Below are 14,900 nucleotides of genomic sequence, written 5' to 3' on the forward strand. Positions count from 1 at the left end.
TGCTGATTGGCTAGCATTTGCAAAAGTCCAGGTTATGGAAAGGTCTGGAACACTGTGTTCCAGCGCCTCCTAGCTGGACAGAAAAGGAGAGAAAAAGAGAAGTAAAAGGTCTAGTTCTTGGAATCACAGCAGTTCACAGCCAAATCTGACACGGAGTTTCCCACTGCATTATCCAACTTCATTCCACAAGTATTAATAGAGCACATGTGTGCATACCCCACACACACACACACACACACACACACACACCAGTTCTTTTATCATAAAGACCAAAGAAAGTGAAAACAGCAAAGATACAAAGGAACATTGTGCCTTCACAAACTTGAGGCTCTTGTCTTACTGATCTAAAAACAGGAAACTAACTGTTTGCGTTTCCTTGGAATACAGTCTTGATACCACCCTATGTGCCAGGGCAGGCAAGCAGGACTGTCCCCAGAAAGCCTGCGCTATTTTCAGAGCTGACCTGATTTATGCATGAATCTGGACAGCTCTTCTTATCCAATAATTATGCACCAGGTCATTCATTACCATCACTGCTAACAGATATCATCACATTAGCAACACTGCAAGTGTACATGCTGATGTATTGAGCATGATAAAAAGTGTGGCATAGCAAATCTTGTAAATTTTTTTTTACCTGTTTTCACATCACCCATGACTTGTCATTAAATTCAAATACATGGTACCTAAAGAGGGGACACACACACAATCAGATGCTAACCTTTGACAGTGTGGTAGAGAATACTAGTTTTTTCAACGATACTTTTTGAGTTGATTCACAAGTGTTGTAAGACATGATAGGAAGAAATACTGCACACCCCTATCCAGTTCCCCAGCAGTAACATCTTACAAAACTACAATACAATGTATAAGCTGGATAAACTTAGATCATGGCATCTGGCCCCATCACTTCAGGACAAACAGACGGGGAAAGAGTGAAGTAGTGTCAGACTTTATTTTCTTGGACTCCAAAATCACTGCTTATGGTGACTGCAGCCAGGAAATTAAAAGACGCTTGCTCCTTGGAAGGAAAGCTACAACAAACCTAGACAGTGTGCTAAAAAGCAGAGACATCATTTGGCCAATGAAGGTTCATATAATCAAAGCTATGATTTTTCCAATCGTCATGCACGGATGTGAGAGTTCGACCATAAAAAAGGCTGAGTGCCAAAGAACTGATACTTTCAAACTGTGGTGCTGGTAAGACGCTTGAGAGTCCCTTGGACTGCAAGATCAAACCAGTCAATCTTATAGGAAATCAGTCCTGAATATTCATTGGAAGGACTGATGCTGAAGCTGAAGCTCTAATACTTTGGCCACCTGATGGGAAGAGCCAACTTAATTGGAAAAGATCCCCATGCTGGAAAAACTGAAGGCAAAAAGGAGAAGGGGCTAACAGAGGATGAGATGGTTAGATAGCATCACTGACTTAATGGACATGTATTGGAGCGAACTCTGGGAGATAGTGTTGCAGACAGACTGGCGTGTTGCAGTCTATGGGGTCACAAAGAGTCAGACACGACTTAGTGACTGAACAGCAACAACATAAGTTGCATAGTGACACAGATGCAATCAAGACAGAAAGTTCCCGTCACCATGAGGGCCTCCGAGTTTGTCCTATTATAGCCATTCTCTTCTTTCTCTAACCTCTGACAATTATTACTGTGTTTCTATAATTATAATTACAAGAACTATAATTTCTATAATGTTTTCATTTCAAGAAGACTGTGGAATCACCATACAGTGTGTAACCCTTGAGGTTGCCTCTTTTCACCCAGCATAACTCTCTGGAGGTTCATGCAGGCAGCTGCGCATACTAAGCACTTCCTCGTTTTTATTGCTCAACAGTATTCCATGGTGTAAAGGTACCACGATATGTTTAGCCATTCACCTACTGAAGGGCACCTGGATTGTTTCCAATTTGAGAATTTATTTACAAATAAAGTTGTTATAAGCATTTATATACAATTTCTCGTGTGCACAGAAATCTTCATTTTTCTAAATGCTCAAGAGTGGAATGCTCAACTTCAAGGAAGTTGCATGGTTAATTTAATAAGAAACTGCCAAAGTGCTCTGTGGACTGGCTGGAACATTTCACCTTCCCATCAACAGTGTATGAATGATCCAGGGTCCCCATATACTGGTCAGAATTTGGTGTCAGTATTTTTTATTTTAGCCATTCTGGTAGATAGATAAGGAAGTCTCATTGTAGTTTTAATTGCATTTCTCTAACAGCCAATGATGTTGACCCTCTTTTCACATGCCTTTTTTTTTCTTTACCATCTAAACACCCTCTTTGATGAATGTCCCATCATGGCTTTACCTGTTTCTAATTAGCTTGTATCTCTTTTTTTTTGAGATGTCTTTGTGAGTTTTGAGAGTCTTTTTGTATTTTGGATATTAGCCCTTTGTCAAATGTGTGGTTTGCAAATATTTTCTCCCACTCTTCAGCCTATATTTTCATCCTCTTAAAAAGTTTTCACAGAGAAAATGCAAACATTTTGATGAGGTCCAGTTTATCATTTTCCCCTTTTATGGACTGTGCTTTTGCTGTCAAGTCTAAAAACTATTTGGGAAGCCCCACATCTTGTAGATTTTTTTTTCCTAAAAGTTTTAGTGTTTTCGTGTTTTATATTTAATTCTGGGATCCAGAACTTGGTATCCAGGGTTACTTTTGTATAAAGTGAGGGTTTTATTTTTGCCTATAAACGTCCTTTTGTTCTTGCATCATTTACTGAAAAAGCAGTCAGTTGTGTGTATTTGTGGGAGTCTAGATTCCTTGTTCCTGTTTCACTGATCTGTGAATCTAACCCTTCACTGATACTACACAGTTTCGATAACAGTAGTTATGTAATGCCATAATCAGATAGGCCGATGCCTCTTATTTCATCATTCTTTTTCAAAATTGGCTTAGTTATTCTAGTTCCTTTTCCTTTGTATATGGATTTTAGAATTATCTATGTGTTAAAATATTTTGCTGGGATTTTGATTAGAATTGTGCTAAACCTCTGCATCAATCTGAAAAGTGACATCCTCAAACATATACTATGATGAGTCTTCCTGTACATGAGCCTGGTATGTCTTTCATATATTCAGACTTTCTTTGACTCTTCCATCAGCATTGTGTATTTCCCAGAATACAAGGCGTCAGCATAACAGGTTTTATTAGGTTTGCACTGAAATATTTCATTGTTTAGCAACTGTAACCACTTACGGTTTTGCATTTTTAAATTTCAGTGTCCGTGTGTTCACTGATAATAGAAATATAATTCATTTTTGTAAATTTATCTCATATCCTGCAACCTCGCTAAATTCACTTATTAACTTTAGGAGTTTTCTAAAATAGATTACAGGAGGTTTTCTATGTAGATAATCATATCTATAGAGATAATTGTATCATCTACAAATAAGAACAGTTTTATCTCTCCTTTTCTGTATGTCTTTTATTGCCTTTTCTCCTGTGGCACACTGGCTAGAACTTCCAGCACTGTGTTGAATAACAGTGGTGAGAGCGCATATCCTTGACTTTTTCCTCATCTCAGGGGAAAAACATCCAGTTTCTCAGCATTAACTATCAAGGCAGTGGTAGTTTTTATAAATGTCCTTTATCAAGTTGAGGCAATGCACTCCTACTCCTTTTTTCTAGAGGTTCTCATCACAGATAAGTTCTGAATTTATTAAACATATATGATCCTCTGATTTTTCTTCCTTAGCCTTTTCTTATGATACATTACATTACCCGACTTCCAAATATTGAACCATCCTTGCATCCAGGGTATAAACTTCACTTTGTCACGGTGCATACTTCGTTTTGCATGCATGCTCAGTTGCTAAGTCATGTCTGACTCTTTACGAGTCCATGGACTGCAGCCCACCAGGTTCCTCTGTCCACGGGATTCTCCAGGCAAGAATACTGGAGTGGGTTGCTATTTCCATCTCCTGGGGATTTTCCCGATTCAGGGATCAAACCTGCATCTCCTGCACTGGCAGGCGGATTCTTTACCACTGAGCCACCTTGAAAGCCCCCACATGCTTCTTTTCCATGTTGCTAAGTTTACCTATTTATTAATACTCTGTTAAGGATTTTCTTGGTCTATTTTCATAAATTATATTGATCTACAGAATTGAGAATGATAGCTTTTTAATAACACTTTCCCGCTGTCAGAACTTCTCCATGAGACCTTCCCTTCCTCCAACCTACATGTTCTTTTTTCAGAACCAGGGATTCCATGAAATAGCATGAAAATTCTGCACAGGGCCCTGGTATACTGAGGTCCATCAATCAATACTGAACTCCTGAGATCCCTCTTCTACAGACACTGATGACTACTCCTTCCTCACCCTTCTTTTGCTGGAATCTTCACAACAGCTGGTAGAGCCTATAGATCCATTTGAAAAGGCTGCATCATTGGATTTGGGCACAAGAAGCCACTTAATCGTCATCTAAGTTGCCCCAAAGTTCCCTAAGTTTGAGTTTAGGGATTTTACAATTATTTCATGGCAAATAGAAGAGGAAAAAGTGCAAACTGTGACAGATTTTACTTTCTTGAGCTCCAAAATCACTATGGACAGTGAATGCATTCATGAAATTAAATATGATTGTTCCTTGGAAGGAAAGCTGTGAAAAACCTAGACACAATATTAAAAAGCAGAGACATTACTTAGCCAACAAAGGTCCATATAGTCAAAGCTATGATTTTTCCAGTAGTCATGTATGGATGTGAGAGGTGGAACATAGAAAAGGCTGAGTGATGAAGAAGTGATGCTTTTGAATTGTGGTGCTGGAGAAGACCCTTGAGAGTCCCTTGGAGAGCAAGATTCAACCAGTCAATCCTAAAGGAAATCAACCATGAATAGTCATTGGAAGGACTGATGCTGAAGTTAAAGCTCCAATACTTTGGCCACCTGATGGAAACAGCTAACTCACTGGAAAAGACCCTGATGCTGGGAAAGACTGAAAGCAAAATGAGAAGCGGGTGGCACACGATGAGATAGTTGGATAGCATCACTGACTCAATGGACATGAATCTGAGCAAACTCCAGGTGACAGTGGAGGACAGAGGAGCCTGGTGTGCTGCAGGCTATGGGGTCACAAAGAGTAGGACAAAACTTAGCAACTGAACAACAGTGAATCTGTGCCCTGCTTAACTGAGTCAGTACATTCAAAAAGATTTAAATGATATCAGAAAGAGACTTTTCTCAGAGCTCAAAGAGTTTACCATGTAATACAGACAGACTCCCATACTGTGGACTTGCTCCACAGTACAAATTCTTTAATACTCAAGAACAGGTAACTCAGGGCACCTCAGCAAAGTGCAGTCCCCTCACAGATCACACCCCACTGCCCAGAAGTGTGCCCAGAGCCAAGGTCTTGCACTTAGTGAGATCCCCATCAGTGTTTCCTGAAGGCACAGGGTGAGCTGGTCACTGCAAGGACACTGCCCCCAAATCTGCTGAAGAGCCCCCTTGTACCTGTGCAGCTTTGATCAGCTGCCCACCAGCCCCTTGGGGTCTATTGTCTCTCTGAGCATTTGTCAGAAGCCAGGTTCTGATTGTGGTTGTTCATCCTGGGGGTCAGCGCTCCTTTCTGGTGGGCAACACAGCTTCTGTGTTCACTAGGCTCTTTCATTGGTTTTTTCCCTCTGCATCAGCTGACCCTGGCCTCTGACACCTCTGTTACAAAGGAACAGCTCTGCCATCCCTTCTTCAGGGCCCCAAAAATGTTTTATTACAGCTTGGGGGGCCCTTGGTGGGGGGCCCCTGATGGTATGGTAGGTATGGAGGACAGGACATGCTAGCACAGCCCATCCCCCTCTCCAAGCTGAGGACCCCTAATGGCAGCAGCCAATGCCCCCACCCCAGCTCATCCTTCTGCCTCTGGCCCTGGCGCCGACCCGGCATAGAGCTGGCATCAGCAAATGCCCGCTGTTGAATCAGGAGGGCTGCTGGCCAGACTGGCCCTCCTCGGAGCTCTTACTAATGGAGCAACGGTGCCAACATGACCCACTGGTTGGGGAGGTGGCAGTCTCCAAACACTTGCTTTTCTCACTTCTGAGTTTCCATACGGAAGTGTCCAATATGAGCCCCCAAATGCAGCAAGTCCAGAGGGAGAGATGAAAGCAGACTGCACTCCTGATCTCCAAGCCTCAGAGCAGGGTAAGAATGTAACAGGAATCCTCATTAATCTTATTTTAGACGGATGACACGTGGAAATGCTATTTTGCATATACTGAAAAATTAAATATATCATTCAAGCTGATTTCACCTGTTACATTTTTCTTTTAATGTGGTTACTGAAAAATTTCAAAATACCAATGTAGCCCGTGTTATATTTCTATTGGACAGTGCTCCTCTTCACCCCAATAAGGGTGTTTTACCCTCATTTGCCTGCCCCCGTTATTGGAGTGAGGAGTCTCGAAGAGGAGAAATCCACTCATTTCTGGGTCTGCTCGGCATCTGCTCAGAGTGGGACATGCCCAGGCACTCAGGAGCTGAGCAAGCCCAATGAGAGAGATAAGTGGAGACAGGGATCAGGACATCTTTCTGTGCTGTACAGACATTTACAGCAGATATCTCTCCTGAACTACAGTGTCAAGCTGCACATGACACCCCCGGGACTTATTTCATTCTTGGAATTTGCACCTTTTGAGCCGTCCACCCTTTCACCCACTCCCCACCCCTCACCCCCCATCTCTGGCAACCGCCAGCCTATTCTCTGAATCACATATTTAAAAGTTGTTGAGAGAATAGATATTAAAGGTTCTTTTTTGTTTTTTTTTTTTTTAATTTCTTTTTAAAGTTGAATTATAGTGGATTTACCCTGTCTTGTTAGTTTCAGGTAAACAGCAAAGATATATATGTATAAAGCTCCATCTATGAAGCTTCCCCAATACCTCTGTGGTAAAGAATCCATCTACTAATGCAGCCTAAATGGGTGAGATCCCAGGGTCAGGTAGATCCCCTGGAGAAGGGAAACAGCAACCTACTCCAGTATGCTTGTCTGGGAAATCCCATGAACAGAGGAGCCTGGCAGACTGCAGTCTACAGGGTCACAAAAGAGTCGGACATGACTGAGTTTTTATCTAAACAACTATCTATCTGTTTATATCCTTCTTCAGATTCTTTTCCCTTACAGGTTAATACAAAACACTGAGTATAGTTCCCTGTGCTATACAGCAGGGCCTTGTTGATTATCTATTTTCTATATAGTTGTGCATATATGTTAATCCCAACCTCTTAATTTATCCCCCCCCCAAAGTTCTTACCATAAGAAAAAAATTCTGTAACTATGTATGGTGACAAATCTTAACTAGATTTCCTGTGTTGCTCATTTCACAGGTATCCAAGTATGGAATCATTATGTTGTACACCTGAAATTAATATAATGTTTATGAAAATTATACCTCAATTTTTAAAAAAAGCGTGCATATTTTATCCAAATACAGTACAAATTCCACAGCTCACATTTAAGACAGGAACAGACATGGCTTAAGGTGCCTATGTGTTACTAACATTCCTCAATATCTTCCAGCTGCCCACCTGCACTCCTATACTGACCAGAATATTCTTTCAGATGCATTGGCCCTGTCTTCCACTAATCCCTAGTAGGCACATTAACTGTCCCTATTCCCCAAGACAGTCCAGGGGAGGGGAGACCTCAGCCCATGGAAGGCCAGTGAGCTTGCCTTTTGCCCTCAACTTCTGCCCCAGCCTCTCAGGCCTCCCTTGGTGGTACCTTAGCCCCCACTGCCAGACCTGTGCCACCTGCCTTCATGTTCTCTTTTCTTCTACACTCACCTTTCCTCTCAGAAAGTTAAAAATTGGATGCTCTCACTCCTACTGAACTGATAGTAACTCAAAACTATCCCACTGAGTGCTTTCAGTTATTATCAGATCAGTAGCTCAGACAGTTTTTCCTGCACATGCCTGCATTCCAATTGTGATGAAGTTTCAAGCCAAAGGAATGAATCTCTAATGGTGGAATTGTGAGCACCAGTAAGTAGGGTTGAAGAAGGTCTCTGTCTGTGGGGGGGCAGAAAGAGTCTCAACCTAAACCTGGCTCTGGCTGTGCATTCCTTTCCTGGATCTTAGCTTAGCGTCAAGACCAAGTGACTACAAGGGCAACACTTAGAAAAAGCATGGGCACTGTGCCAAGTGGTTACGTTTACTCATTTGCAGAGAGCTCCTGAGCATCTGCGCAGCAGCAGCACTCTTCTCTAGAGGTGCTGAAGGATGAGACGGCCCTTGCCCTCATCACTCACAGTCCAGAGACCAGGGCTCCTCTCCAGCATCAACCAGGAAGCCTGAGCGCAGGTGCACCAGTATACCCGAGTCTCCAGTGCCAGCTGAAACCCCTGAGGTCACACACAGGGCCCAAGCACTGACTTGCTGGGGAGTCAGGCAGGAGGTCTCAGCAGACACAGAGTCCAGGCCCCTGCCCATTTGGGCTGAAAACGGCAAGAGGGCAGAGGCAGTGGGCTCTGCTGGCTGACCACCCAAGAGACCATGCACCAAATGACCAAAACCCTGGTGAGTGGACAGAACCAGCGCGTGAGCGGCGTGTGCAGAAGGCTGACGCACAGATGCACCCAGCACGGCTGCCACCCACCTTGTCTTGGCGGGAGGGGAGAAATAAAGGTAATAGCTTATTTCAGAGTGCACGTATGGGATGGAGACGCAAATACAATCCCCAGTCCCTCCAGCCTAGCCCCCCAACCCTCCACCAGCCCCCTGATTCCCCCGCCCCCTGATTCCCACCCCTGACCCCCTGATCGCCTAGTCTCCCATGGTACAGCAGCAGGACCCTGTTCTTTGCCAGCACATGACACTCTGATGGTGCCCAGGTCAGTGGGTCAGGACCAACGAGGGCAAAACGGACACCACCATTCCCACTGTCCTCCACCCGAGCTCTCTTTGGATCATGCTGGAGGTATTTATCTACTACGAAGATGCCCATAGATGAACGGGGGGCTTCTAGCCTCTTAGCACCCTCAGAGAAACATCACTTATCGCCTGGCTACTTCCCTGCACCTGCTGGGACATCCCAATTAACTCTGCTGGTCCAGAGGTTGCTAGGAGACAATCCAGCTCACTACCCCCACCCACCACCACCAGCAGTAGGGGATGGATCCTGCATGCTCTTCTGGAAGGGGCTTTGGAAGAGGCCCTGAAGAAGTACCCTACTGTGCCTGGCTCATTGCTGGTAGAGAGTGCTGTTCCCAACAAGGGGCCAGAGCAGCCTCCTCCAAGCAGCCAGAAACAACCCAGGCTCTATATGAATGGCCACCGGGGGAGCCAGGACCCAAGGGCTCCCAGAGCTCCAACATGGGAACACTGCAGCCTCTGACTTTCTATGAACTGAGTTAATCTGAGTTACGTAACCACCACTCCCCGCTGGATGGCCTCCTGACGAACCAGCTCCTCTGAATTCCTGGAAGGGGGTCTTGAGAGAGAGTGGAGTCTGGGGCCACAGGGTCTGTTTACTGTAGCCCCAGTGAGTCCTCCTCCTGCCTCCCCCTCCTGGCTGACTGGCATCAGGCAGGAGAAACCCTCTCGAGCCAGACTTCAAACGTGAAAATCTAGATCAAGGATATATTTGGCTTTCCAAGCTAATCTCTACATCAATTTGGTCTCTACTGAGTTGTAGCCCTTTGAAGAAAACTTGGCAACTACGTTTGGAAAGCAGATGACTCTTACGTAACCCCAGACAGGAGCCCAGGCCTCCGGGAGGCTGGGCAGTGGTCGGCCGGGTTGGGGCTTGGTGTCCACCCACTTCATCACAACGCAGGGTGCAGCTTTGCCCCACATGCTCTGTGCACCCTGTGATCTCCCCACACAATGTCTGAGGGGCAAAGAACTCAAGAAGCCCACACCTGCCAAACACCTTGATGGTGTCCGAGTTGGGGCTGGGGACCACAAGGCGGGTGGGATGCCGCTGTTCCCTCTGAGCGACCCGGCTAGGAGGATGCAGGATGCATGGGGAAGAAGGCAGCTCTTTCTCCAGGGACTGGGAGACAGACATCTCAGGGAGGCGAGGAGCTGTCTCAGCTTGTGCCCTGCTCCCCACTTACTGGCCTCTTTGATGCACAGAAGAAAAAGAAGCAGGTGATTAGAATAAATCAACCAAAGAATAAATCAATCAACAGGCTGGGAGGAGCCTACTGCCCCCTCCTCTTCGTGGACAGTGTGTTCCCTGGGGGGTGGGGGAGCTTTGAGTGGTGAGGGGAGATGCACCCACGTGGCAGAAAAGATGTGAACTGTCTCCTGAAATGATGATTTATTCCAGCAATATTGTCCTGGATGAGTATCACGGCCACTGACACTTGAGGGGCTCCAGTGGTAATCAATTTGGTGCCAGCAGCTGGAAGTGAGTGAGAACCAAGACTGACCAGGAGGATGACGTCTGTGGACAGAGCCTCTGACCTGGTCCTCTAGAGCCCAGCTGCAGGGCCCCAGCTGCTGGAGGACTTTACAGGCAGCGATGGGGACAACCAAACCACTGGGACTGTGCACAGAGGCCCAAGCATGGTACCGTGTGGCCGGTGGGGACCTGTGTGAACCCCCATGAAAGAAGAGTCATCTTAAATTGCTACAGACCCTCCCCCACCGCAGGCACACCCGGGGCCTCCGGAACAGAAGGGCCAACAGAACATTAGGCTGGAAGAACAGACAGAAGGACAGGAACCAGGCCTGCAAGGAGCCTGCTGCTGGCTAGCCACTGTGCCCCTGAGGACACCTGGCAAGTGCTTGGCAGGCTCCGAGCCCTGAGAAAGCTGCTACGTGGAGGGCTGTGGCCTCAGAGGCCACTCACAAGCAGGCGGCCGAACTCTAAAATCTGTGCCGCCTGCTGAGTAAGCATCCCCTTCAAGCTGCTCCCAGATCGAGCTCGGACGCAGCTGGCAGGGCTCTGAGGCCACCTTCAAAAGATACCTTTATCTGCACGGATGGAAGGTATCTTTGGAGCTCTGCTACAACCACCACCAAAAAGGCATAAAAACAGCTCCAAAACACTCAATCTGTTCCTCCTCCTCCTCCTCGGAAGAAAAGGCACCGCGCACAGCTCCTTTCCAATGCAGAAGCAGAAATCCTAGCCCAGACTTTGTCTCGCAAGCCAGAGCTGAGAGTCTTCACTCAGGTCGCGCCCAGAGCCATCTCCTGTCACCTGGGCCCCATGTCTTATGCTTGCCTGACCTAACCAGGCTGGAAGCCGGGCAGCACAATGCCCGGTGCTCACCTGGGGGGGCCATGGAAGGGCTCAGGAGCAGAGGAAATGGGCTGCCTTCAAGGAAAAACGTATTAGCAGGTCCCAGGCAAGCCATTCCTGGCTTTTAGTGACTGTTTCGCTGTGCCTGGCGAGATGCAGAAACACAGACCTTCCAAGCACAGCCCCTTCTCCTGGCCAGCCGGCCAGGGGATGGCTCTCAGACACGACAGAGCTCTCTCCTGCCAGCCTCCCCGAAAGGTGACAGCCCGTCCTCAGAGGCACATTTACAGAAAATCTCTTGTGCTAAAACTGAAGGGAAAGAAACAAAAGGTCAAACTTCAAAATCAGCAACAGAACTATTTCCTAAAGCAAAAGCCCAAGTAGACCTCACTCAGGGATACGTTAGATGAACTGTTTTAGTGAATTCTGAACCACCAGAGAGATTCTTTTTTCCCGTAATATTTATTCACTTTTCTCTTTATCAAAATATACTAATCTTTCAATCTAGCAAGTTAGTAATAAAGAAAGATGTCGGTTCAAATAACTTGCCGTCAGTCAATCAGGAAGGCAGTGCCAGACAGCAGCTGGGGAGGTGTCTGGGAGCTGAAGGAGCACTCTCTCCCAAAGAGGGGGAACCCCTTTGTCTTTCGGAAGGCTCTGGAGTCTGGCTGAAACCCGGCAGGCAGAGGCGAGGGCACCTGGAAGGGGTCACTCGGGCAGAGCTGCCCTGACGCTCCATTGAGTCTGTGTCCCAGAGCGGCTGAGCCTCAACCTTATCTAATCTGAGTACAGGACATCGATTCAGGCTGAGCCAATATCCAGCGCAACCCGCTTCAGTATTAACCTATTAAAGCCCAGGCCGCCGAACGCGACCCGGCCACCCAGACAAGGAACGCCGCTTTCAAGAAAAAGGCCAAGGATAACACTGGACAATTCTCACTAGCTATTTCCAACAGGCTTTGCCCCGGGACTGGGGAATCGTCTCATAAATCAAGGGTAGCTAGGAGACGCCTTGCAGGCTGCATCCTCTCCCAGTTTCTCAAAATCAGGACGCGCACTCGATTCCCCCCTCAGCTCGCTTCCCCCAGCTTTTATCGGCTGGTGGTGGGGAAGGCTCAGGCACAGGCTCCGGCGACGACCGGGCCCCTTTCTCCCCAAAGCGGGAGTGCAGTGCATCCCAGTGGACAAACTCGAGAACCGCACGCTGGCTTTCGCAGTCTCCGCCTGCGTCCTTCCAGTTCTCCGATGCAACCTGGGACCCACACGCAACAGCTCCGCCGAGACCTCGGCGGGAGGGCGACGGATCGGAGGCCGTCTGCCCAGCCAAGGGGCCAAGTGTGTCCGACTGGCTCCTAGCAGGGCTGAAACCCGAGAGCCGTGGCAGGCGAGCAAAGTTTGCACCAAAGGGTCTTCTTGGGTACCCCTGCTGGGGGCATCGAGCTCGAACTCCCGGTTTCAACCGGCCCTGGAGTCCGGGACAAAGGCAAACCCCGGGGCGTTCCTGGAGGGTGTTTGCCCGTAGGGGAGAAAGGGTGCCCTCCCGCGCTCCCCCAGAGCCTCAACGTCTCCCGCCCCAGCTGCCCGCCAGCTGTGCGCGCCCGTCGGGCCCGGAGGTCACCGGCAAACATCTGGATCGGCAGCTGGGAGCCCAGGAGGCCCCTGCTCAGCCCCGGGGCCCCGAGGAAGGGGAAAAGAGGGGCGGCGTGGCTATCAGGATTCGGTTTCTTCTAACTCCGCCGGCCGAGCTCTCGCCAGACCTGGAGCCCCTGGCTTTCCCTGCAGCCCCGGCCCCCGCCCTGGGTTCACAGCCCGCCGCGCCCAGCGGCCCGCGCCTACCCTGGGCCCCGAAGAGGCGGCGCGCCGGGGCGGCCGGCCAGGACACTGCGCTGCTGGCGCCGGGAGCCGCGGGCGCGCCCGGCCGGCCCCAGAACCGGGAGAAATGGGGCGGGCGCCCCGACCCGGACACGCGGAACCCGGGACAGCCGGTTCCGGGGCTCCAAGCTCCGGAGCGGCGCCCCGACCCGGATCCCGGGACACCGGCTGGCCTCTCGCAGGAGCAGAGAGGGGTTCGCTTTATTCGCAACACAGAGGAAAGCGCCGCTTCAGCCCAGCTCGGTACCCACGCACCCGCGCGCCCACACGCACCCCGGCGCTGGCCGGGTCGCTCACCTGAGTCCTAAAAGCTGTTGAATCCACATGGTCACGTTTCGGGGAGCAGAGCCTCAGATCTCGCTCGCCCCGGCCATCTGCGCGGCGCCCGCGCCCGCTCGCTTCCGTCCCGCGGCGCCGGTCTCCGGCTCTCGGTCCGCCGCCGCCCGCTGCCCGCCGCCCGCCGCCCGCCGGCCGCGGGGCGCAGAGCGAGTCAGAGCGCGGCCGCGCGGGGCTCCATGCCGGCCGGCGCGCCGCCGCCGTTGGGGCGCATGGTTCAGGCGGGGCGGCCCGCGGGGGCGCACATCCTTGAGCCCGGGTGCAGGGCTCGCGACCCCCTCCGGGAGCGACCCGGAGAAGGCAGCGGTGAGGTGAGGGAGCCGGCTGCCGGCCCGGGAGGGGCGCACTCCGGCGCCGCGGCCGCGCGGCGAGGATCGGGGAGCGGCGGCTTCGTCCTCCGGAGCCGCGAAGAGGGAGGCGGGCGGCGCCGCCGCGCACAGTGCGTGTCTCGCCGCGCGGTTCTCGATCCGGCCAGAGCCCCGCGCCGAGGGGGCGGCGAGGTCCGGGGGTGCGGGCGGCGGCGACGCTGGCGGACGCGTCTCCCCTGCGCGTGCCACCGACCTGGGGGGCTCTGCCGGGGACTCCAGCCGCCGCTCGGCGCCGCTCAAGTTGGCCGGGGGCTCCGTCTGAGCGCTCGCTCCGCAGACGGACGCGGCGCCGGAGGCCGGCAGGAGGCGGGCGGGGGAGGTACGCGGGGCGAGGGCGCCGTGGAGCGCGGGGCGTGGGGACGCGCGGCGGCGGCGCCGCGCCGAGGAGGCGCGCGGGGATCCCGGAGCCCCGCCGCCCGCGCCCACCGCGCCCGCCGCAGAGCCGCCAGCGCCGCTCGGCCGCCTCCTTCCGCGCGTCTGCCTCTCCGCGCGCTCGCCCCCGCCTCCCCGAGCGGGCCCCAACTCCGCCCGCCCGGCCCGGCTCACGTCACCCGCTCCCCCGCCCCTCGAACTGAAGCCCGAGCCCCCTGCCCGGCCCAGGCTGCCGGTTGCCGCCCGCCCCGCCTCGCGGTGGCCCACCTCTCCGAGCGGGGCTGTGCCGGCCCCGGAGACACTGCAGGCGGGGCCCCGGCCGCCCCTTCCCCAGCTCTGGCCTCGTCCCGGTCCCCACCTTGGGAAAAGCTCGAGAGACGCCGCGGGCTCGGATTGGACCGCCGGGCGCCGCCGGATGGTGTTGCCACGGTAACCGGATGGCACGCGAAGCGGTTCGAGGTTCTGACCCGGTTACCGGTGCGCCCAGTGCCCCGGGAGAGCTGGTTTGGGGGAGGGGACGTTCCCGAGGAAGTACTCTGGGGGCGCCTGGGGCGGAGACTGGGAGAAAAGTTTCCTCCAGGCAGAGAGGTGCGCTGAAGCGGCCGCTGGAGTCAGGAAGGTGGGAGGGTCCGCTACTAGGCACTCGTCTCTCCCCGCGGCCTGGACCCCTGTCTCGGCTCCGGTGAGAGAAGTCTCTGCGTCCCTGGTCAGAGCTCCACCATCTTCTGTCCCCACACCGGTCCCGTCCC

General features: G+C 51.3%; 1 protein-coding gene across 1 annotated transcript in view; it reads right to left on the reverse strand.

The window, feature by feature from the left end:
• The window catches only part of AJAP1 (adherens junctions associated protein 1), a 117,011-nt gene extending 103,510 nt beyond the window's left edge, over positions 1 to 13,501 (reverse strand). Inside the window, exon 1 of the mRNA XM_018060457.1 lies at positions 13,373 to 13,501. Coding sequence (XP_017915946.1) covers positions 13,373 to 13,401 — 29 coding nt within the window. The 5' untranslated portion in view covers positions 13,402 to 13,501. The remainder of the gene's footprint in view (positions 1 to 13,372) is intronic.

This window comes from Capra hircus, chromosome 16 (genome assembly GCF_001704415.2).
Source record: "Capra hircus breed San Clemente chromosome 16, ASM170441v1, whole genome shotgun sequence".
Classification (NCBI taxonomy): Eukaryota; Metazoa; Chordata; class Mammalia; order Artiodactyla; family Bovidae; genus Capra; species Capra hircus.